Source organism: Lepidochelys olivacea (assembly GCF_965140295.1).
Source record: "Lepidochelys olivacea isolate rLepOli2 genome assembly, chromosome: 27".
NCBI lineage: Eukaryota > Metazoa > Chordata > Testudines > Cheloniidae > Lepidochelys > Lepidochelys olivacea.
In genome coordinates, this window is record NC_140437.1 from 15,189,663 (window position 1) to 15,213,918 (window position 24,256).

The following is a 24,256-nucleotide window of genomic DNA, read 5'->3' on the forward strand; positions in this document are numbered from 1 at the left end:
GTGTGGAGGTGTGTGGTGGGGGGTGTCTGAGTGTGTCTGGGTGGAGGTGTGTGTGTGGGGTGTATGAGTGTGTCTGTGTGGAGGTGTGTGTGTGAGGGGGTCTGAGTGTGTCTGTGTGGTGGGGTGTGTATGAGTGTGTCTGTGTGGAGGTGTGTGTGGGGGGGTGTATGAGTGTGTCTGGGTGGAGGTGTGTGTGGGGGGGTCTGAGTGTGTCTGTCTGGAGGTGTGTGGTGGGGTGTGTATGAGTGTGTCTGTGTGGGGGTGTGTGGTGGGGTGTGTATGAGTGTGTCTGTGTGGAGGTGTGTGTGGGGGGTGTATGAGTGTGTGTGGGGGTGTGTGGGGGGTGTCTGAGTGTGTCTGTGTGGAGGTGTGTGGTGGGGGGTGTCTGAGTGTGTCTGGGTGGAGGTGTGTGTGTGGGGTGTATGAGTGTGTCTGTGTGGAGGTGTGTGTGTGAGGGGGTCTGAGTGTGTCTGTGTGGTGGGGTGTGTATGAGTGTGTCTGTGTGGAGGTGTGTGTGGGGGGGTGTATGAGTGTGTCTGGGTGGAGGTGTGTGTGGGGGGGTCTGAGTGTGTCTGTGTGGTGGGGTGTGTGAGTGTGTCTGTGTGGAGGTGTGTGGTGGGGGGTGTCTGAGTGTGTCTGGGTGGAGGTGTGTGTGGGGGTGTCTGAGTGTGTGGGGGGGGTGTCTGAGTGTGTCTGGGTGGAGGTGTGTGTGGGGGTGTCTGAGTGTGTGTGTGGGGGGGTCTGAGTGTGTCTGTGTGGTGGGGTGTGTATGAGTGTGTCTGTGTGGAGGTGTGTGTGTGGTGGGGTGTGTGAGTGTGTCTGTGTGGAGGTGTGTGTGGGGGGGTGTCTGAGTGTGTGTGTGGGGTGTGTGGGGGGTGTATGAGTGTGTCTGGGTGGAGGTGTGTGTGTGGGGGTCTGAGTGTGTCTGTGTGGTGGGGTGTGTGAGTGTGTCTGTGTGGAGGTGTGTGTGGGGGTGTCTGAGTGTGTGGGGGTGTGTGTGGGGGGGTGTATGAGTGTGTCTGGGTGGAGGTGTGTGTGAGGGGGTCTGAGTGTGTCTGTGTGGTGGGGTGTGTGAGTGTGTCTGTGTGGAGGTGTGTGTGGGGGTGTCTGAGTGTGTGTGGGGGTGTGTGTGGGGTGTGTATGAGTGTGTCTGGGTGGAGGTGTGGGGGGGGTCTGAGTGTGTGTGGGGGTGTGTGTGGGGTGTGTATGAGTGTGTCTGTGTGGAGGTGTGTGTGTGGGGGTGTATGAGTGTGTCTGTGTGGAGGTGTGTGTGGGGGGGTGTCTGAGTGTGTGTGGGTGTGTGTGGGGGGGGTGTATGAGTGTGTCTGGGTGGAGGTGTGTGTGAGGGGGTCTGAGTGTGTCTGTGTGGTGGGGTGTGTATGAGTGTGTCTGTGTGGAGGTGTGTGTGTATCAGTGTGTATGAGTGTGTCTGTGTAGGGGTGTGTGGGGGGGGAGGAGTCGCGTGGGCCTGCAGCGCCCCCGCCCCCCGCAGCGCGCCCCCGCGGCCGCCCAGTCCCCCCCCCGCGCGCGCTCCCGGCCCGGCCCCTCCCCGCGCGCGCCCCCGCGGCCCCTCCCCGTGTTTATTAGGGGCGCCGCGGCGGAGGCGGAGGCCAGAGCCCGCTGCAGCCGCCCGGGGAGCGAGCGACGGACGGAGCCCGGCCATGAACCCCAACTGCGCCCGCTGCGGCAAGATCGTCTACCCCACCGAGAAGGTGAACTGCCTGGACAAGGTGAGGAGCCGGGGCCCACCTTCCCCTCGGGGGGCCGCTGGGGGGCCCTGCCCTTTGGGGAGGGGGGGCGTTGTGGGGGTGCTCGGTCTTTGGGGCGTCCTGGGGGTCTAGGTTTTTTTTTGGGGGGGTGTGGGGTGAATGCAAGGGATGGGGGGGTGGAACGGCGGTCGGGCTGGGGGGGGAGTGGAAGGGGGGTTTGGGGGAATCTGGGGGATTTGGGGGGCAGAAGCTGTTGCCCTGTAGTAGGGTGTGTCAGAGTTGCAGGCCTCCCCTCTTCTTCTCCATCCCCTCCCGGCTGCTAATGCGCTAAGACCCGCCCTGGCCCCGGGACACAAACCTCTTCCCCTTTCGCTTTAGGGCATGGGAGATCGTGCTCAACTTTCTGCCGAGCCCGTGGGGTGTCTCTGGAAAGCAAACAGGAAAAAAAAAAAACCCAAGTCTGACTCCAGCCCAGATCTCTGCCCTTCTTGGAAGAACAAGTTCATAGCTGGATACAAAAAAAAACCTCTTCCCAAAAAAACCAAACTCCAGAATGGCTGAATCTGGCACAGGGATTTACTGAATCTGACTTCTTTCCAGGCAAACTCTTGCAAGAATGTTTGAAGGTCAGAAGAGTTAGTCTGGAAATGACACTCTGAATTAGAGCAACTTTGTTCGTTAGTTGCCAGCCGAATGTAATGTCCAGATTGTGCGTTTCATAATTTAAGAAAGTCCTTTCTGAACATCAAGGCAATTAGCAAAGGAAACTGTAGCCACTGTTCTGGTTTTCTCTTCTCCTTCCTGTGTTAGGAGTGCAGCTGGGTGTCCAAACAGATAAAATGGAAGGAAACAGTTAATGCTTCCCCTTGAAGTTGAGAGCCCCTCATCTGTTTTACGTTAGATGGGTTTTTCACTTTTCAGTTCCAATTCATATTTCTGTACTGCTCCAGATTTAAATATAGTCTTTGTAGATTCTTGCATGGCTCTCATCACCAATAGTGTCTGAATCCCTTGTCTTTTAATGTCCGTTTCATAGGCTTTTTTAAAAGGGCAAGTTCTTCCTTTATTTTAAAAAAAAAAATCACAACTGATACTAGGGGTGACTGGGTCCTGTGTGTTTTATCTCAGGGCTGGAGAGTTCAGTGAGGCTCTAATACTGTTGATTCTCCATAGAGAACTCAAGAGGTCTTCTGGTTATTGAAATCTGCTTGTCACAGAAAAGTCTTCCATCCACTCTAATGGGTCCCTTTTTTGTGGATGAACTATGCTGTGCATTTCTCCACCCTCTTTTCCACTCCCCCACCCCTGTAGGGTCCTGGGATGACCAGTTTAGGGACTAAAGGAGCAACTTGGAGAATGCAGATGTTTTAGTTATGGCATTCCTGAGTCACAATGAACCCTGTTGGTCACATTTTTAACACATGATGTTACTTTCTTCCTATTTCATGAATCATTCTTTTAAAGCTGAACTAAACTCCTGTGTCCCAAACCCTATTGTGTTTGGTCTTCATTGTGTAGTGGCTGTGTTTTCTAGAGTCCCTATTGGAGTTAAATCTCCACGGCAAGCATAGCAACGGTGCCTGTTTGAATTGTAGCTAGAAGGATTTTTCATTCCTACTTCTACTGTGCATCCTGCATCCGTGGGTGCTGTTTTGGCTCAGTTGACAACAATTTCCTCTGAGCTGGCAATTGCAAATTCCCACGCCAGCCCAACTAATGCTGACCTTGATGCAGGGTGTTCGAGCCGTATCTATGGTGATCCTTTAATGCTGGCCTGATGTAAGCTGTAATCTGCTACAAACCTCAACCACTCACCTTTTTTGGAAATCCTGTGTCTGAATGTCCACCTAGTTTAACTCTGCTCAGAGCAGGTCTGAATGACTGTGGCAGAAAGGCTGTCGAGCACAGCCAGGTGCTTGCTTCAATAGTGCTGTTACTGGAACTGAACAAAGGTGAATGGTGAGAGGCTTCTGGGGAGAAGAGGCATGTAGGCAGGTTCCGTTAGGTTTCACCAAGAGCTATGCCAGTGCACCTCAAGCCTATTCTCCTGCATCCTCATCTCACAAAACTGGGTGACTGGGCCACAAAATGGCAGATGAAATTTCATGTTGATAAATCCAAAGTAATGCACATTGGAAAACATAATCCTAACTATACATATACAATGATGGGGTCTAAATTAGCTGTTACCACTCAAGAAAGATCTTGGAGTCATTGTGGATCGTTCTCAGAAATCATCCACTCGTGCAGGGGCAGTCAAAAAAAAAAAAAAAAAAGCAAACAGTGTTGGGAATCATCAAGAAAGGGATAGATAATAAGACAGAAAATATCATTGCCTCTGTATAAATCCGTGGTGCGCCCACACCTTGAATACTGCGTGCAGATGTTGGTTGCCCTATCTCAAAAAGATACATGGGGGGGGGGGGGGAAGTTTCAGAGTAGCAGCCGTGTTAGTCTGTATTCACAAAAAGAAAAGGAGTACTAGTGGCACCTTAGAGACTAACCAATTTATGCATCTGATGAAGTGAGCTGTAGCTCACGAAAGCTCATGCTCAAATAAATTGGTGAGCCTCTAAGGTGCCACTAGTACTCCTTTTCATACTGGGAAAAAGTTCAGAAAAGGGCAACAAAAATGATTAGGGGTATGGAATGGCTTCGTATGAGGAGATATTAATAAGACTGGGACTTTTCATCTTGGAAAAGAGGCGACTAAGGGGGGATACGATAGAGGCCTATAAAATCATTAGTATAGAGAAAGTAAATAGGGAAGTGTTATTTACTCCCTCCCATAATACAAGAACAAGGGGCCACCAAATGAAATTAATAGGTAGCAGGTTTAAAACACACATACAGTATTTTTTTCATGCAACGCACTGTCAACCTCTAGAACTCCTTGTCAGAGGGTGTTGTGAAGGCCAATACTATAACAGGAAAGGAGTATTTGTGGCACCTTAGAGACTAACCAATTTATTTAAGCATAAGCTTTCGTGAGCTACAGTTCACTTCATCGGATGAGCTGTAGCTCATGAAAGCTTATGCTCAAATAAATTAGTTAGTCTCTAAGATGCCACACATAGTCCTTTTCTTTTTGCGAATACAGACTAACACGGCTGTTACTCTGAAACCTACTATAACAGGGTTCAAAAGGGAGCTAGATAGCCATTGATGGACCCATCTTCCATGAATCTATTAGCTATGATGGGCAGGAATGGCGTCCCTAGCCTCTGTTTGCCAGAAGCTGGGATTGAGGGACAAGGCATTGGTCACTTGATAACCTGTCTGTTCATTCCCTTTGGGGCACCTGCCATTGGCCACTGTCAGAGGACAGGATACTGGGCCTGATGGACCTTTGGTCTGACAGTATGGATGTTCTTATGCTCAAAATGCAGGTGCTTTAGTAGAATGGACTCAGCATCTCAGCTGTACTAAGCACTCCAATTCTGAGCTATACCTGGCAGCTCCAAGGAAATGAGGAAAAAGCAGTTTGTGTCTCTAAATTTGCATTGCAAAAATTAACAGAAGTGAGAATCTAAGCACTAAGGGCTCAGCAGGTGGGGAGGGGAACTACTCTGTTCAGATCAGGGCTTTACTGATATTGATAAGGTAACAGTATGATTCAAAAGTCTCTAGGTGACAGTCTGTTGGGGCTTTAGGGAGTGCATATTGTATGTGGCATTTGTGGCATATTTTCCCCGCCCCCTTCTTCATGGACTCCTATCAGCTCTCCAGATAAAATGTCATGTGAGGAGGCTGTGACATCCGTTGTGGAAATGATCTATGTCCTGTGTCTCTCATAACTGGAGCAAGGGGTGCCTGGTCTAGCGGTTGTGGCTGTAATCACGAAGTTAATAAACCCACCAAAAAGCTGGTGTCAGGTGACTTCATGGTTCTGACTTATCAAGATTTTTTTTTCTAATGGATTTTAAAAACAGACCAAATACCTGTCCGTTCTGAGTTCAGAATATTTCAAACAGGCTGAAGTAGGATGTGTTTCTGAAATAGTTTCGTGGAGGTATGTTAACACATAAGGGCCAGTGATGATACCTGTGGTGCTAAGCTCCCCTCAGCCCAGCTGAGAATATCTTTTGCCACTAACTGTGATTGACTCGAGGAGTAGATACTTCAGAGGTACAAGTGTGGCCTGGGCAACAAGCACAACTTACTAACCGTTTGAGAAGTATTAAATTGCAGTAGCCCTCTTCTTTTTGGGATGCAGGCACAGCCTGCTTGGGACCTGTTGTGGCAGGCTATACCTCTTACCAAACATCAGGCTGGCTGTGGAGTGGGTTGTACAATGCAGCAGTAGCTAGAATCTGCTCCTAGGGGTAAGGAGCGGGGGAGTTAGAGTATTGCACAGGAATGTGGCTGCTTTGTGGGAATCCCACGGCCTGTTTGGCTAGATGGTGATAGATAATGTATGCCTGGCATAGGTGACCAGTGTGGGGTTGCTCTCCTCACCCTCTTCCAGTGCTAGTGTAAACTCTTTGGATTGTTAGAGTCTCTCCTCTGCAGTGGATTATTGCAGCAGTGCCCCAGTAAACAACACTGTGCTTCCATCTGTTTTGAAGTGAGGAGGAGCATCTGGCTGGGAGAATACTGCCCAAGTTGAGCTCCTCTGCATATGCTTAGATACAGCTGATGTCTGCAGTGGACTGCTGGCTGGGGGACAGCACCAAGCCATGCCAGCTAGGAAGGAGCTCTCAATCCCCTCTGGCTGCTGAAGGCTGGGCATTCCTCTGAGCGGAGGTCAGTTTCAGGGATATTATCTGCCAGCTTGGCTCTGAAGACTCCTTTGAAGATAAGCCTAGACACACCTTAAAGGTATGCAGAGGGGGATCTTCAAAAGTACCTAGGTGCCTAAGGCTAAATACCTTAAGTGACTTGTCCAAGGTCACACAGGAAGCCTGATGGCAGGGAACTAAACCCAGTTGCGCAAGTGTAGCACCCTGACCACTGGACCATCCATGGCCTTCCTCTTCGTCCACAAGGCTGAAGTTCTGGGTGGGTTAAAGATGAGAAAACATGGTGAATGTGTGGGAAGAACAAGGCTAGATGAAGTGGGGTCATACCATGGCCAAGGGCATGGAGCCAAAGTTGCCTGAAAAAATCTGACTGGTCTCTAAAGGAAGTCCCCTTTCACTGGATAGTGAACAGACCCCTCCATATTTGGAAGAATTATCATGTGGGGACACACAAGGAAAGGACAGATCTGTTTCCCCTGAGCAACTGAAATGGGAGAGCCACCCTCTGCTCCCGCTGAGTCATGCCCTCTTCTTTGCTGGGCTGCGGCTGTGTTTATACACAAGGGTGTGGTATTCACAGGCAGGTAGCACAGGCTCTGTCTTGGCCTTTGTCTACACATGTTTATCTCCAAAATGTTTCACAAGTTGTGCTGAACGGGGGTGTGTGTGTGTGTGGGGGGGGGGGGTGTAGGGAGAGTTCTGAAGCTTACTCCTGGCACCCCAACAGAGCAGCAAATTCAGCAGCTGTCCACCCTGAGCTTGGGGATTTTTAGCCAGGGTTGGGAGCTTAGCTATGCAGCTAGCAGTGACTCCCTAGCATGACAGGGGTAGAAATGCAGCCTCAAGGGGGGACTTCCATGGCTTATTGGGGAATCTCTCTTAAACCATGTTATCCCCCTAGGTTGGTAAGTCTCTAGCCTTAAGCCCTCATGATGACCTGAATTTCTCTGGGTGTGGGGAAGGAGGGTGATTTGATGCTGGATGGGTGGGCTCTGCTCAGCCATGCCATTAACTGAGAAACTCTGGGCTCTGCATGAGCAGAGAATTTGGGCCTGGAGGGTTTCCTCTGCAGCACCCCTTCGTGCTTGGGTAACTTGTACACTTAGTAGCTGTAGATGTTTCTGGGAGTCTGGCTGGGAGATGGAAGTCCAGGTGCTGGTTTCAAGGTTACCCCAGGGAAGGTCTGGATTGTGTTTCTGTACTGTTAGAACTTTGTCAGGACTTAGCAGGAGGCTTGTCCTGTCAGTCAGATGCTGAGTGCGAATATTTCCATCTAAGAAGCATCTCCAAGATGCTAAGGCAGGGTAGATGTGTGTTCACTGAATGTCATAACCTGTAATTTTGGCATATTAGAAAAGTGGGTCATGGACTGGATTTCAAGGAATGTCTCTTCTGGCCTCAATTGAAGTGCAAGTATGTGCATTTGGTGTCTGTAAGGGAGCAACTGCAGCTGGGACTGGCATTCTGCTCGGAGTATGTTTAGAGTACCAGCCTCCAGCTGGGGTGGGGGAATGGGACATCCTTGTGGGGCACCCACAAGACGTGGGGAAATACAAAGATGCCTCACTGCTGGATTTCAACCTAGTTAAATGCTGCCTTGTCAGGCTGAAGTTCCCTTCAGCTATTATCTGTCTCTTCCCAGTTCAGAGCTTCCTAATGGCATGAAAGTATAACCAGTTTTTCTTGGGGGGCCACTCAGACTCCGCTGGTAGGAGCAGAGAAAAGCAACTGCAGCAGGTGTAGCTGTGCCATGGGCGGGGGGTGAGGAGGAGAGCTGATCCCAGGTATCCCCAAAGGGGGTAAGGGTTCCCCTACCAGGATTCGAGTGGCTTTGCCTCTGCCCAACTATGTGAGCTCAGGGAAGAAATTTGCAGCAAGGGGGCCATCCATACCTTTAGCCAGTGAGAACAGAGGCAAGCACCAGAAGCAGGGACCTTTAGGCTGTTTATCTTCTAGACAATCTGTTCACTCTCTGTCCCTCACTTGCTTCACTTCAGCCTTGCTCCTTTCATGCTCCCCTTCCCCTGCTTGCTTTCTTTTCTCATGGCCTTTCTCCCCTCCCATTAATGTGCCTTGTCCCTTCTGTCTCTCTGATTAGCAAACTCCCTCCCAATAACAGCCCCCCCCTTGGCACAAAATGAAAGATGGCGCTAACATGGAGCTTTGAAACCATTGTTCACACTGCCTGTAAATTGTAACCTCCTGCTTTGTCTTGTGTAGTTGTATTGTATTGTAAAGTCTTCATGGTTGGCAACAGTTTCATGCAATGCTACCAGAATACTAAAACCCATAGCTCTCTTCCCCTTACTGTTAGTATGCAATAGAGGCCCAGTCTCCCTGATGTGAACCCAGGGCCCTAGGCTGGTAGGAACCCTTTGTCTAATCTCTTCCTCGAAAAGTCTCTCCGAAGGATCCGGTGTCAGCGGAAGGAGCCACTGAGGTCCAGAAAAGAGGCTTGGACCTGTTGCTCTGAGGAACATCCTTTCTGAGGAGAGGGGAATCCTGTGCTGTTAGAATTGCAAGCATCTCCTGTTAACTGTTCTCTTGTTTGTTTGCAGTTCTGGCATAAAGCATGTTTCCACTGCGAGACCTGCAAGATGACCCTAAACATGAAAAACTACAAGGGCTATGAGAAGAAGCCGTATTGCAATGCGTAAGTCTCTGCTCCTCATTCTAATAACACCTTAGTGCCATGCTGGAAGTGTCATTCAGGGGTTGTGCTGGCTCTGCAAAATTTTGTAGGTCTTGGTTTCTGGCTACCTTGAACTTAGCTTAGACGCTTCCCAGTTGCCAGGAAGTTCAAGCTGATGCCGACAGATGCAGGGGATATTCTTAGCTAAGGTCTCTTGATGCTGGAATTTGCTTCCGGTTGCTCCCACAGAACGCTTGCTCCAAAAGGCATTCTTGATGCCCCAGCTCTTAGTTGAGAGGGATGAGGGTTAGAGACCAGTCCCATCTCAAAGTTATAAACTGACATTGTCAAAGGCACACAACTCAAGACCAGTTAGATTGTTTGTGCCATAGTGGGGCACTCCAGACACGAAAGCAAGCATCCCCTCTGACTTAATACCGAGTCATGACCTCTGAACAGGGTAGCTGTCACTTGGGGGAATGTGTTTGAACCCTCTCTCCCATGTATCACAAGGATGCGTTGTGGTGATTTATGTGGCATTTACCTTAAGAAGGCTCTGCAAAATGCCTTCAGGGAAGGAGTCTGGATCATGCTGAGCACAGGGGGAGGGGCAGAGGGAGGGAGGGAAATATATCCTTTATATGCAAAGAATAAGGATGGTCCAGTGGTTGGGTGCTAGTCTTGAGAGATCTAGGTCTTGAGAGATCCAGTTTCAATTCCCTGCACTGCCATAGGCTTCCTGTGATTTTTGGCAAGTCACTTAATTTGCCCATCTGTAAAATGAGGAGGAAAAGAGCACTTTCCTACTTAACAAGGATGTTGTGATAAGTACACCAGAGCGCGAGGTGCTCAGATACTGTGGTAACAGGGACTGAAAGCACCTGGAGAGTTGAAAGGGGCAGTGGGGATATAAAGGAGTGAGAGCAGAGAGGTACTTGAAAGCAGAGCACAGTTCTGATGATGTGTGCTTTCTCAGGAAAGATGCTTAAAATAAGTTTCTACCACCAGGGCTTTCTTCAAATACACAAGCTCCACCCCCTCAATCTGAGGCCATTCAGTTTAGCATTACTTCTGGATTTGCACCCAGTTAGCTTTCTGATTGGTCATCGCTGCCTACTCTCAGTCCTTCTGCTGTCAAAAGGGACTTTCCATTCCTCTTCCTGTCGTCATGCCACTTAATTCAGTAGCTGGGGAGCATTGTCTCCTCCTTAGAGGACTTGAGTACAGGATGCTTCATAATGGGACACTAGCAAGTGTTAACACTTTCGGTGCTTAATCTTCACTGTATCTGACAAGTGATTAAATAGGGTTTCACAAAAGGGTTCACTTTGTTTAGATCCAAAAGATTTGAAGTTCTACTAAAAGAAAAGGACTCGTGGCACCTTAGAGACGAACTGATTTATCTGAGCATGAGCTTTCGTGACCTACTGCAACCACTCTTCCTGTTCATAATCCTCAATCTCCCTTTGTCTTGGACTTTTAAATCTCTGCAGCGGACAGTGAAACTGATGCACACAAGACTGATCATTCTGGTTTAATGTGCAAAAGCTAAATCTGTTAACTTCTGAGGTTCTAGTGTTAGCAATATACAGCTGGCTCCGGCATTGTTGGCCCCAATCTTACTCCCATGGAATTCACAGGTAGGAATTTGACTGTTAATTTGACATGTCTCTCTAATGACTATAAAGCAGCTTGTACTAGGGGATTTTTTTGTTGCCACTTTACAAATACCAAGTAAAGAGCTGTTAAGCTAATACTGCTTAGAATTTGTATAGCTCGTTCCATTTACCAAGTACTTTAATCCTGACAGCATTCTTATAAAGTGGGTATACCCCACCAGAGCTATCAAATAGGGTTAGGGTAGAACTGAGGTGCAGGCCTTACTATACCAGGTGTGCTGGCAAAAACTTCCTGCTGCTCCTTTAACATAGTGCTCCCCTCACTACCGACTACCCTGTGGACTGTGGTAGTGAGGAAAAACTTTGCCAAAAGTGTTGGCAACAGCCAGAGGTTGTGACTTGCTCAAGGCCGCAGGAGTTGGTGTTAGAACTAGGAGTGGACCACTGCAGTTCCTGGCTCCCAGGCAGGTTGGGCATGACCTCTATAGGTTCTGATTCTCTGAGACGCAGTGCTACAGTGAGGTGAGGAAATGAGTCACTTGCTACTTAACTCTCTGGCTATGCACAGGTCATGTCCTGGCACCTTCCACTTCTGGCTCTAACATGTAGGCAGAACAGGAAACTTCTGTAGCACCAATGTGTTCAGTTACTGCAGGCCAAAGAAAGGAATATTTATTGCCAGCACTGGACGTTGACGGTTCAATGCCATCAAATCTGGGTCCTGCAGGCTCTTATCTTGAGTTTGTTGCTGATTTTAATGTAGGCCACCTAAGTGACCCAGCTGTGAGTTGGAGACCTTGCTAGTCAGCTGGGAGGCTCTAGGTTGTCACAAAAAGAAAAGGAGGACTTGTGGCACCTTAGAGACTAACCAGTTTATTTGAGCATGAGCTTTCGTGAGCTACAGCTCACTTCATCGGATGCATACTGTGGAAACTGCAGAAGACATTATATACAGAGACCATGAAACAATACCTCCTCCCACCCCACTCTCCTGCTGGTAATAACTTATCTAAAGTGATCATCAAGTTGGGCCATTTCCAGCACAAATCCAGGTTTTCTCACCTCCCACCCCCCCTCCAAAAACCCCACACACAAACTCACTCTCCTGCTGGTAATAGCTCATCCAAAGTGACCTGTACAGGACAGGATGTGTGTTCAGCAGTAGACCTGCCTGCTGGATTTCCGCACTGAGTTTCATCCCAAACATCTTGTCTCCAGCTAGAGAAGCTGGATGCTCATATAATGAGATCCTGGCTGCTCTAATGAGCTATGTTTTGACAAGCCAGTTCCAAATGGCAGAAAGATGATTGAGGCTTATGCCTAAACTGTTGTCAAAATGGATGTTGACTTGGATTCAAGGGTTGTGTGCTTGCTGTGTCTCTCCAATAAGCAACCTCCCCCAGTCTTTTGCCAGGCCTCTCTCATGGACAGGGACACTTCAGAGAAACTACAAAAGAAAACTGGGTAGGACCTCCCCACTTTTTTTTTTTTTTTATTTGGTGTCAGTGCAGCATTGTGAAGAGTTGGGCACTTTCCAGCACACAACAGCCAGGATCCTCTCTGCCTTTTTTTTTTTTTTTTTTTTACGAGACCTCAAAGCAATGAATAGTTCCTTCCTTTGGATCAAAGACCAAATAGTCTCCACCAGTGTGTGATCATCTTGCCACTGATTTCATGGACTCCCTAGCCACAGCACCACTACAAAAAGAGAGTTCTGGAAGAGTCCTAGCTCGGCTGGGGGTGGCTGGCTAGCTCAGATGAAGGTCTGCTTTCTGGGAGTCCCTGTGTGCGTGGCTCTGAGACAAACATGGTTCTAGCAAATAGCCAAACCTCAAAAGGGAAATGCTGTTAAGGGTTAACTCTGATCTTGCAAGGCTGATAGCCTCTGTCTTAAACACATGGAAGCCATTCTGTCCCCTGATGTGGTGATTTTGGGGGGGAGGGGTTAGGCGGGGAATGGAAGGTGAGAACCAGAGCTGCACCCAGAGTGCTTCGCTTGTCCTGAGCAGAAGGAAGGGCCCAGAGTCCTCTCACCCTGCCTCTGGTGAAAGGGAAGTGGGGATAATAGTGGGAAATTCCTGAGATTCCAAGGAGTGTGCGCAACCCTTTCGCAGCAGAAGGGGTTGAGAAACTGCATTCCCTTTGATGCAGAGTTGCTATCTTAACCCTTTGGTGACCTGAGGAGATGTACAGAAAGCTGCCTCCTCTTCAGAGACCATCAGGGGTAGATGCAGAGGCTTGAACAAAGCAATTAACTGTCCTAAACCTTTTACTTCACCCTCAAAGAACCTTTGTCACAAGAGATTCCTGTAAACACCTGAACTCCTGATTTGCTTTAAATGCTCTGAGGTTTGCCCCAGGGCTGTTCTGGGTTGCCAGTGACTAGAAAGCATGACCTCTGGGGACAGCACTAGTGAGTGACTTGGTAACTTGCAGAATCTATCCCCTTCCTCCAGACTCTGGCTTTGAACTCTGAGTCTGGTGCCCCTCACCTGTCATAATGTCAATCTTATTTACTGGGGTAATGGGAATCTCCACCAGTTAGACCTGGGTTCAGTTCTCTGCTCCACCACAGATGTGTCCTTGATCAGGTCACTTAATCTCTGCCTCAATCTTCTGTCTGTAAAATGGGGTCATAACCCTGCTGTACCTCATCAGGGTGTTGAGGATCAATGCAGAGGGATTGAGGTGGCTGGATACACTGGTACTTATGTCTTACATTACCAGAGAGATGACAGAAGCAGCCCATGTCTAGGGCAGCAATCGCCACAGAATCTGGGCTCCATATCTTAGTCTTAAATCTAGTTCAGCTGTTTTGTTTCCTGCTTTCACTTTCTCCCTTTAATGTCCCTTTAGCTGGAGCCACATGGCTTTCTCAGGGTGCTCTGGGGAGGAGGAGGAGGGAGTGGCCAGGGAAGGTGAGCTCTGCCTCCATATGACCCTGTCTCTGGCACTGGGAGAGCCCAGATGGGACCCACCCTTTCTAAACAGCCTCAGCTAATGATAAGCTGTTCCCTTTGCAGCTCTAGATCTTCCAAAAGGAAGAAAAGCAACCTTTATACTGGCAAGGAGAAGCTGCTTTTTCCAAGCATGCCTTACCATAGGCTCTCCTCTGTCTCTGTGCTGGCCTCTTGCCAGCCCCTAAGCCTCTGTCTTCAAGAAAGCAGTAGGAAGAAGGCTGGGCTTCCTCCTTGCTATCTGACATTGCCCGGTAATAAATCTGTACTCAGCCTTCCAAGAAAGCCTGGCTGTTTAACTCTGCCCTCTGACTTTTCCCCTCCCCCTCCCCACAGTGATGGAGGTTTGTGCTTCCACTTGTTTTGTTTTCCCAGCACATTTGAGTATCTTTTTTTTTTTTTTTAACTGCCTTTGTATCAGAAGTCAATGGAGAGAGATTTACAAAGTCCTAGAGCAACTGACAAAGGCTGTTCATTGTTAGCAGGTTTGGCCTATCCTGTGTTACTCTGCAGTGTCTCATGCAAATTGGGTGCCGAAAAGCTCTGTAGATTTAAATACCATAACAAAAATGGAAGAGGCATAGGTTGGGGGGTGGCTGGTTTCAGCTGTAATTTTGAAGTAAGATACAGAAATGCTTTTCTGGTTAGCAAGAGCTGCAGAGAAGGCTCTTGTCAACAAGGCTGAATATATGCCACAGGTCTAAGTGTGTGCAGGTAAGCAGGACAAGATCAGGTCTTTCAGGAAGATTGAAGCTAAGACCATGGATGGTAGCTTCAAACAAGTTAGAAATGTTACCCCCTACTCCTGAAATAAATTAGGAGCCAGTGGCATTATTGGAGGACCGAGTGTAGTCAGCTACTCGGCCTGCATGATATAAGGTGGGTAGCAGAACTCAGGTGCTAGGCTCTGCGGTTCCTGGTGTCCTTACCATCTAAATTCAGGTCTTGGTTACTATCTGCAGTGACACTGGCTTCATATCTCCTCTTATCCCAGCACATCCCAAAGCTGTGTGCGGAAGCCTCAAACTTCTGGTGTCTCATACTTAATGTACATATTCCCAATACATAGGCTTGGTGTCATTGCGGCATAAAGCCCTGCTTAAATCTGCCATGATGGGTATTCTGCTGGGGTCAATGTATTGGCTGCAGTTCTCCACCTTGAGCCTCTTAAATTCCCTCTGCTCACAGCAGTAGAACTGACTTCTCTGGTCAAACCTCTAAAGAGCTGCTCCTTTAAAGCTTGTTGGAAGCCTCAGTTGTATATATTTAACCCTGCAAAGTAGACTGAAGAATCAGCATCTCCTCCCTGGAGTTCCTGTACAGCACTGCTTACTGCAACATGGTAAGGAGGGGTTGGTAATTTTTTTGGCAGTCCACATGTTGACCTCCATCACTGGGTGCATGTGATCCTACACTGATTCTCTGTAAATATTAGAATCTATTATGTGTCTCCCTTTGGTGGTGGGTGTGTCTTTCCCTGGACTGTGACAAAGAGCAGAGTTCCTTCCTCTGACAACACAATTCCAGCCAAGGCAAGATATCATCTTGGAGGGCAGGGAAGAGTGTCTTAACTCTACGAAAGATGCTAGGCCAGGCCCTGATCTTGGTTGATGTTAGTGGAGCAAATGTGGGCTTACACAGGTATAACAGGCTAAGCAATCTCCTTTACATCAGACCTGGCCAGAGGCCCAATGCGAACATGCATCCACCAGGATAGACTCCGACTGCTTGAGTGTGGCTAATCAGAGGGGTTGTCCATCTCTGCCTTGTATACACCCCACAGAGCTAGCTGCCTTTATTTCTTGGATGCTGTGGAATAGCTGGCAGGAAGTTAATGGCCTAGTTGCATAGCAATTTCCCCCCAGGGAAGAGGATGCAGCAGGTCTCTCTGCAGACCAGCCTTCTTAAAAGGGCAGCATCCTTTGTTTGAGCTTGCACAGGGGAGATGGCTCTGTTGCTGATACTGCTTCTGTTCACCTTCACTGCAGTCCTCTTTCAAAGTGAGTGCCCTCCTGAGCTGAGCACTCAAAGGAAAACCTAGCACTGGATTGTTCTACTTATTCTGGTCCTGGCCTCCCCTCCCCCCATACCACACCAAACAAGCTGTTTCTCACCCACAAGGAGCTCAGGATGTGTGCACTTGGTATGCTACATAACAAAGCTGTGTGTCGCTCCTGGTGTGCTTGCCTGATCTCGGTGTTTCTTTGCAAAGGGTTGGAGCCCCAAAGAAGGAAGTGGCTGCCCTATGTAGTACCTCTCCTGGCTTTTCCAGGGCAGGGTGGGAAATTGAAACCCTGTCACTTTGCTGCAGAGTCAAGCTATCCTTGCTGCACAGTACATAGAACCAGCTGTTGCTTATGATTGCTGGGGAATCAACCTGGGCAGTATTCCAGGGCTGCCATAACACTGTATCAAGCACTTGACCAGTGTTCTTATTTCTGAAACTTTCTTTGATTCCAGGGAATAACTGCAAAGACTTGACTGAGATTCCCTCTCAAGAAAAATCTCTAATTTGGTAAATTTCTTTCTGTTCAGAGCAAACTGGCTGTTACCTCTTGGGCCAACTTCCCTCTTGGAAAAAGTTAGTAAGTGGCAGGCAAAAGCAGAACCGCTTTGAGTTTCAAAACAAGCCAACAGTCTTTGTTCTTGGCACTCCTAATCACTCCATCTGGTAGCAGCATATTACATGAAAGTTACCCTTCCAAGCTGGGGGTGGGGAGGCAGGGAGGAATTGTGCAGCTGGGACAGAGTCCAGGTGTTTATGTGATGCCTTTTTGCCGAGTTCCTGGATCAGAGTAACTGGCTCTCTGTAGTCGTGTACACAGCTTTGCATAGCCACGTGGCTCAGAATAAATGCTCTCTGTCTCCTTGCAAATGGGAGCTGGCATTTCCATTTGCTGTTGTGGGGAAAGGACCCTGACACACCTGGCTCTGAGGAGGTGGTGGGTGTTGATGAGGTGGCAGAGTACTGGAAGGATATAAACCAGAAGAGCTCCCCTCCTTCTCTTCCAGCAAAAGCTCAGGGTGGGGGTTTTCTGGTATAGCAGCTTCAGGGGAGAGGTGGCAGTCATATGATCTTCTAAAGGGATCTGTGGGCTGAATTAGTGGTTGGGAGGACATCTGAACAGTGGAGGAGCCTTTTCAGGTTGGCTTTATAGAAAGAGACAGAATAACTTTCTCCAGTTGAAGCCAATGAGTGCTCTCAGCAGAGCCAGACTTCTCACAGATAAAGCCACTGGCCCCAGCTGCCAGACCCATTAATTCTCTGCACAGTGAGTGCCACCTGGAGGACTAGCTCTGTGTGCCTCTTGCTTGTCCTCCCTAGCATCAATGCACTTAACCTCCCTGCATAATTGGGGGGGGGGGGGCTTGCCCATCTCTGTGGGAAGAAACTTGAAAGCTTAAGTGGAGTTGGCATGGGATCCTGACTGACATGGCAGTGGTGGTTGTCAGAGGCCCTCATTCTGTCTTCTGCTCAGTAACATCCCCTAGCAGATCTATAGACTCCCCATGAAAGAGACATAATCACCTGAGTCATTAATGCAGCCTGAAGCTATCTGAAGGACACTGTTGAAATGCAATAAAGCAGCACTGGGGAGCCTGGCATGTCTTGCTGGTTGCTTAGTCACTCCCTGGCTCTGGTGGGGCAAGCCTGTTCTGCCAACGGTCTCGACCCTAGGTGGCCTTGCCCAAGAGATTGTAGCCTGACATGTTGCTGCTGACTCCTCAGATGGAAAGTCTCTCAAGACAAGGTTGGTGCCCTTGGGAGAGGGAGCCATATGCACATGCACTTGCTCTAGCAAAATGAGGGGGAGGTAGAGAAGTTAGGCAGCCTTCCTCTGCACAGAGAGCTCCCAGGCTGGTAACCTGAGGGTACTGGACCCATATGTCTATGGACCATTGGCTCAGCTCGAAGCATGTTTGAGAAGGCAGCTGTATGAACAAGACAAAGGGGCAGGTTTCACTTACCCTCAATCATAAACCCTCTTCCATTTTTAAATGGGGATGCGTGAGCTGGCTTGGCTGAACTAGCTTGTTAGTACAGTACCATGGGGTGCTCAGAGCACCCGCCTTTCTCCTGTCTGTAAGGAGCTCACAGTCTAGGCTTTGCCAATCGGGTACCTTTTCCTGAGGGCTCAAAGCCCTTGAACACAGACACAAGCCTTCTGAGTTACCTAACTTCCCTCTCCTTTCTTGGGCAAGGGGAAACAAACACAGTGGCAACTCTCCCAAGGCCACACATGTCAGTGGTGGAACTAAGAGTGCAGGAGACCTGGAAGTTCCTTGTAACCACCTCCAACTCCTCCTCTTGCAGTCTGCCCATCCCTTCCCCTGGACCTTGCTGAGGTGGGAGAGCATAAGAGTGTATTGACTTTCTAGATCTTGCTTAACCACCTCATCCTCACTTGATGCCAAAACAACTCCTGGAAAAATCCAACTTCTTTGCAGCTCCCATTTTGTTCCCATAAGTAACCTCAGAGGCTCGCTGGAGGTGGAGGGGCCCATCAGTCCTGGCTCTGGTCCACCCATTCACTCAGCTCAGGCTGTTGGCATATCTCTGCGTGGGGACAACTGAGCATGCACAGCTTGATGTTGCCAGCCAGATGTTGAAAGGGGAGCGGGGTGAGACTGAGGTTGTGAAGCCCATTCTTGCAGGCAGCTTTCCTTAGCTTAGCTTAAACAGCCTAGCTGGAAGCTGTGGGGGTGGAGGTGAGAGCTGACTGCTTACCTGGGCTACCTTTCCGTTCTCCCAAATGATGGAATACATCCTCCTCTAAAAGGTTTGATCTGTACTAGCTACAGAGCTGTCTGAGCCACTGGGTAGAGAAATTGTGGAAAAGCAGCATCACTTGCCCCATAACCTCAGCCATGCGGAACGCAATGCCATCCACAGCCTCAGAAACAACTCTGACATCATAATCAAAAAGGCTGACAAAGGAGGTGCTGTTGTCGTCATGAATAGGTCGGAATATGAACAAGAGGCTGCTCGGCAGCTCTCCAACACGAGTTTCTACAAGCCATTACCCTCTGATCCCACTGAGAGTTACCAAAAGCAACTACAGCATTTGCTCAAGAAACTTCCTGAAAAAGCACAAGATCAAATCCGCACAGACACACCCCTGGAACCCCGACCTGGGATATTCTATCTACTACCCAAGATCCATAAACCTGGAAATCCTGGGCGCCCCATCATCTCAGGCATTGGCACCCTGACAGCAGGATTGTCTGGCTATGTAGACTCCCTCCTCAGGCCCTACGCTACCAGCACTCCCAGCTACCTTCGAGACACCACTGACTTCCTGAGGAAACTACAATCCATCGGTGATCTTCCTGATAACACCATCCTGGCCACTATGGATGTAGAAGCCCTCTACACCAACATTCCACACAAAGATGGACTACAAGCCGTCAAGAACACTATCCCCGATAATGTCACGGCTAACCTGGTGGCTGAACTTTGTGACTTTGTCCTTACCCATAACTACTTCACATTTGGGGACAATGTATACCTTCAGATCAGCGGCACTGCTATGGGTACCCGCATGGCCCCACAGTATGCCAACATTTTTATGGCTGATTTAGAACCACGCTTCCTCAGCTCTCGTCCCCTAAAGCCCCTACTCTACTTGCGCTATATTGATGACATCTTCATCATCTGGACCCATGGAAAAGAAGCCCTTGAGGAATTCCACCATGATTTCAACAATTTCCATCCCACCACCAACCTCAGCCTGGTCCAGTCCACACAAGAGATCCACTTCCTGGACACTACAGTGCTAATAAACAATGGTCACATAAACACCACCCTATACCGGAAACCTACTGACCGCTATTCCTACCTGCATGCCTCCAGCTTTCACCCTGACCACACCACACGATCCATCGTCTACAGCCAAGCTCTGCGATACAACCGCATTTGCTCCAACCCCTCAGACAGAGACAAACACCTACAAGATCTCTGTCAAGCTTTCTTACAACTACAATACCCACCTGCAGAAGTAAAGAAACAGATTGATAGAGCCAGAAGAGTTCCCAGAAGTTACCTACTACAGGACAGGCCTAACAAAGAAAATAACAGAACGCCACTAGCCGTCACCTTCAGCCCCCAACTAAAACCCCTCCAACGCATTATTAAGGATCTACAGCCTTTCCTAAAGGATGACCCAACACTCTCACAAATCTTAGGAGACAGGCCAGTCCTTGCCTACAGACAGCCCCGCAACCTGAAGCAAATACTCACCAACAACCACATACCACACAACAGAACCACTAACCCAGGAACTTATCCTTGCAACAAAGCCCGTTGCCAACTGTGCCCACATATCTATTCAGGGGACACCATCACAGGGCCTAATAACATCAGCCACACTATCAGAGGCTCGTTCACCTGCACATCCACCAATGTGATATATGCCATCATGTGCCAGCAATGCCCCTCTGCCATGTACATTGGTCAAACTGGACAGTCTCTACGTAAAAGAATAAATGGACACAAATCAGATGTCAAGAATTGTAACATTCATAAACCAGTCGGAGAACACTTCAATCTCTCTGGTCACGCGATCACAGACATGAAGGTCGCTATCTTAAAACAAAAAAACTTCAAATCCAGACTCCAGCGAGAAACTGCTGAATTGGAATTCATTTGCAAATTGGATACTATTAATGTAGGCTTAAATAGAGACTTGGAGTGGCTAAGTCATTATGCAAGGTAGCCTGTTTCCTCTTGTTTTTTCCTACCCCCCCCCCCCAGATGTTCTGTTTTAACTTGGATTTTAACTTGAAGAGTGGTCAGTTTGGATGAGCTATTACCAGCAGGAGAGTGAGTTTGTGTGTGTATGGGGGTGGGGGGATGTGAGAACCTGGATTTATGCAGGAAATAGCCCAGCTTGATTGTCATGCACATTGTGTAAAGAGTTGTCACTTTGGATGGGCTATCACCAGCAGGAGAGTGAATTTGTGTGGGGGGGTGGAGGGTGAGAAAACCTGGATTTGTGCTGGAAATCACTTTAGATAAGCTATTACCAGCAGGACAGTGGGGTGGGAATAGGTATTGTTTCATATTCTCTGTGTATATATAAAGCCTGCTGCAGTTTGATGCATCTGAGGAAGTGAGCTGTAGCTCACGAAAGCTTATGCTCTAATAAATTGGTTAGTCTCTAAGGTGCCACAAGTCCTCCTTTTCTTTTTGCGAATACAGACTAACACGGCTGCTACTCTGAAACCTGGGTAGAGCAGTGTAACTCCTGCCTGACTAGGAGGTTTGTGCCTTTTGCTCAGGAGCCTAAGGGCCATGTAGCCCCTAAACACATCAGGATCACTGCAGGCTGGGACTCCTGTGGTATGGTGCCAGCACATTTGTCTGCTCCCACCCCAGTGGAAAGTCCCTTGATTTTCTTTTTTTTTCCTAGGGGCAGGAACCAGTTTGAGTAGCCTGTAAAAACACTCCCTTTCACTCGAAGTGTGTAAGGAGGAATCCTGTTCCAGCCTTAATATTGCTGGATCTGCCACTGATTTGGGGGCGGGGGGGAGAATTCATTCCCTCCAACAGAGGCACACAGGCTCCCTGCAGCAGTCAGTGGAGAACAGTCTGCTGCAGGGGGTACTCTGCCCTGCTTCGCAAGAAGGGTGTGTGATGGGAGGTAAAAGGTAGGAATCCTAGAGACCCCCACTGAATGAGGCTTCACTCTCATAACTTTCCTAGTTGCCTGTCTCCCCTACCTAATTTGAATCCAGTTTCTGAGGCAGACTGTAGATGGTGGCTGCTCTGCTGTAAACATGCAGAGCTGGCATAGACTCTTCCCAGAATACTTTTTGAGGAACTGACCGCCCTTCCCCAAAGCAGCCGCTCCTCGTGCAGCTAGAGGCTTGCAGGTCCTCTGCAGCAGGGAGGAGGTGTCTTTAAAAATAGGTCTTCAAAAATAAAGTGTTTTTGTTCCCAAGAATTAGCAGCTCTGGAAAGCTCTTTGAAAGGCCGGATGAGTCTTTTTCTGCTTTGCCAAAAATCCAGTCTATTACTTCCTTTTGTTTAACTCTTACTGAAGCCTTAATACAGCTGTGAAAGGTGACTTGTCCCCTTGGAGAGAAGGCATGCTGCATTCCAGGCTGGGGCATTAGATGTCTGGATAGTGAGGGAACTAAATCCCACAACCCACTCCTTGCTGTTCAGATCTGTCCAAAGCACCAGCCACAGTGGTGTTTAAATCCCATTCCAACTAACTGTGGTTCTAACAAGTTTGCTGTATGGACAAGTCATGTTAGAACTTGTCTTTAATACGATGTTCTAGTCTAGTAGAGGCCATGATGGTAGGAAGAGTCTTAACACTGTCACTTTGCAGCATGGACAGCCCAGATACTAAAAGGCATTTAGGCATGTAACTCCCATCTATTTCAATGAGTTAGGTGGCCAAATACCTTTTTGAGGCTCTTGGATGACAAGATTAAAGTTTCCACCTTTTGGGAGACTGCTCCCTGATTTATACATTGGTCTTAAAGGGCAGGTCTGGCCTGAAAAAGGGACAGAACACAAATCTTTTGTCTTGGTGAGAGCAAGCTTGATTTGAAGTAAAGTGTTACAAACTGCCAGTCCTGGGTCTGAAAAAAAACCCCAGCCACGTGTTCTCTGGTTCGTGAGTTGCCAGTAAACCTGACCCAAAGGAAGGGTGAAATTGAGATGCCCATCTCTGCTCAGAGAACTGGAAAGGCTTTTCCTGTAGCTTTAGGAGGTGCTCAATTTACAATCTCTGGTTCAGGAGCCTCTGGTCCTGGACTGAAGCTGACTTCTACTGCCAACTTTTGATGGCTCTGTAAGAGCCAGTGTGAATTTTTTCCCCCCTCTGTGGTGGTGTGAAAGCCAGGAGAAACTGATCCTACCAGGGGAATTGCAAAACCAGCAAGTCAAAGTACTGTTAAATGCACAAAGTAAACAGAAAATGTAGAGATCTCCAAGTAATCCTAGGATTTGACATTAACAGCAGCAAACCAACTTTCATGTTGATAGCACTTTGACTCTCTTCTGGCTCTCGCAGAGTCTTTAATGTGTGCTTTCATAGCTCTGACCAGTTTTAGTTGACTAATTTTTAAATTATATATGTACCAGAGCCTTGTCTATACCAGGGCTCCCACTGATGCAGCTGAGCTAGTGGTAGCCTATTAGGAACCTTAGCAGGAGGTCTGTGTATGGAGTTCTTATGGGCTAGGGTGGGATTCTGTAGCAATCTTGCTTCCTACAAGGAGATCTTGCTCCCTAAGAAAGGAGCTTTTCAGGGCAGGGGACTCTCCACAGGCGTAGATGTAATACAGAGGGATTTGTGCTGTTTCTTGCTGGGTGCAGAAGCCAGAATTCTCCCCAGGGTGGGGGGATGGGGACAGGACTTAGACAACTGCATTGGCCTAATTTCCTGCTTGAGCAGGACAGGCAGCATTTGAAAACTGGTCAGTGTGGGGATTTTCTTTTCCTGCCAGAGCTGTGTACTTGTCTTCCCTTCTCCTAGATCTCTGAGCTGATTTATGTTTAGTTGCTTTTATGTCGGGTGTAGCTTGCTTGGGGGAGGTTTTTACTCTCTCCCATTGTATGTAATCACCCTAGGTCCAAGGGAGCTGTGGGTTAAAGGGGCTGTTACTCTGGTGGTCCTGAACAAGGATACAAGGCTGGAGAAGGAAGAGCCTGCTTCCAGAGCACTGAGGCTTTACTTGGTCACATGTCTCTCTCTGCCCCACATATTTAAATACCGTTCACTTAATCTGACAGCAGTCCCCTGTGGTGGGGATTTAGGGGGGCATCCCATTTGTCAATTCGTTAAACTCTAATCAGGCTCGGCAGCTACTGACCACATCCATGCAAGAGGCCTGAAATGTGAGGCAAATCCCCCTCCCTCTGTTGGGGCTGTCTCCTCTTTATCAGTAGCAGGATGTTAAAATCTGTCTGCATCTGCATTGCTGCTAAAGCAGTTGTTGAGACACAGGTGTGCACCAGACTGGGAGGCCTTCTCATATCCTCGCTGTCACTGCTTTTTCTCATTTTGGTCTTACTGCCCCTAGGTTTTGTAGTTATTAGTCTAGAATCGGTGGCATTTCTGTGTGGCACCAAACAATTTCCATTCCACAGTCCCTGCATGGCTTTCATGCTTGAGGCTCGCTTCACTACCTCCAGTCCCCTCTTCATACTCCACCCCTTTAGCACACCCAGAGCTTCCAACAAGGGGAAGTCTCTTTCCAAATGTCCACTTCTGTACTGACAAAGTGACTTGCCCTGAGGTCGCATGCAGTTGGCAGTCAGAGCTGAACCCAGGCTTCTGCCTCCAAGTCAATGTAGCTGTAAAGATAATGACTTAAATGGATGTATCCGCTGTCTCTCTCTCTCGAAAGGTTAGCATTTTTGTCTGCGTTACTATCACTTAGCAGCAGACTCTACACAAACCTCACCTCTGAGGGTGCGTGGGACTAATTACTTCCTTTCAGTTAGTCACAGTGACTAGACTTAAGTTTCCCTGTATTCGCCCTCTCAGCTGCCTGTGTCTCAAAACCTTCCTTAGGGAAAGTATTCCTCTTCTGCAGTGTAGAAACGGGGTGGCCCTGAGACCCTGAGCCACAGCAT

General features: G+C 48.5%; 1 protein-coding gene across 1 annotated transcript in view; it reads left to right on the forward strand.

Annotated features, from left to right (window-relative positions):
• Nucleotides 1-1,573: 1,573 nt before the first annotated feature.
• LASP1 (LIM and SH3 protein 1) overlaps nt 1,574-24,256 on the forward strand; it is a 55,698-nt gene continuing 33,015 nt past the window's right edge. Inside the window, exons 1-2 of the mRNA XM_084615671.1 lie at nt 1,574-1,730; nt 9,010-9,104. Coding sequence (XP_084471797.1) covers nt 1,662-1,730; nt 9,010-9,104 — 164 coding nt within the window. The 5' untranslated portion in view covers nt 1,574-1,661. The remainder of the gene's footprint in view (nt 1,731-9,009; nt 9,105-24,256) is intronic.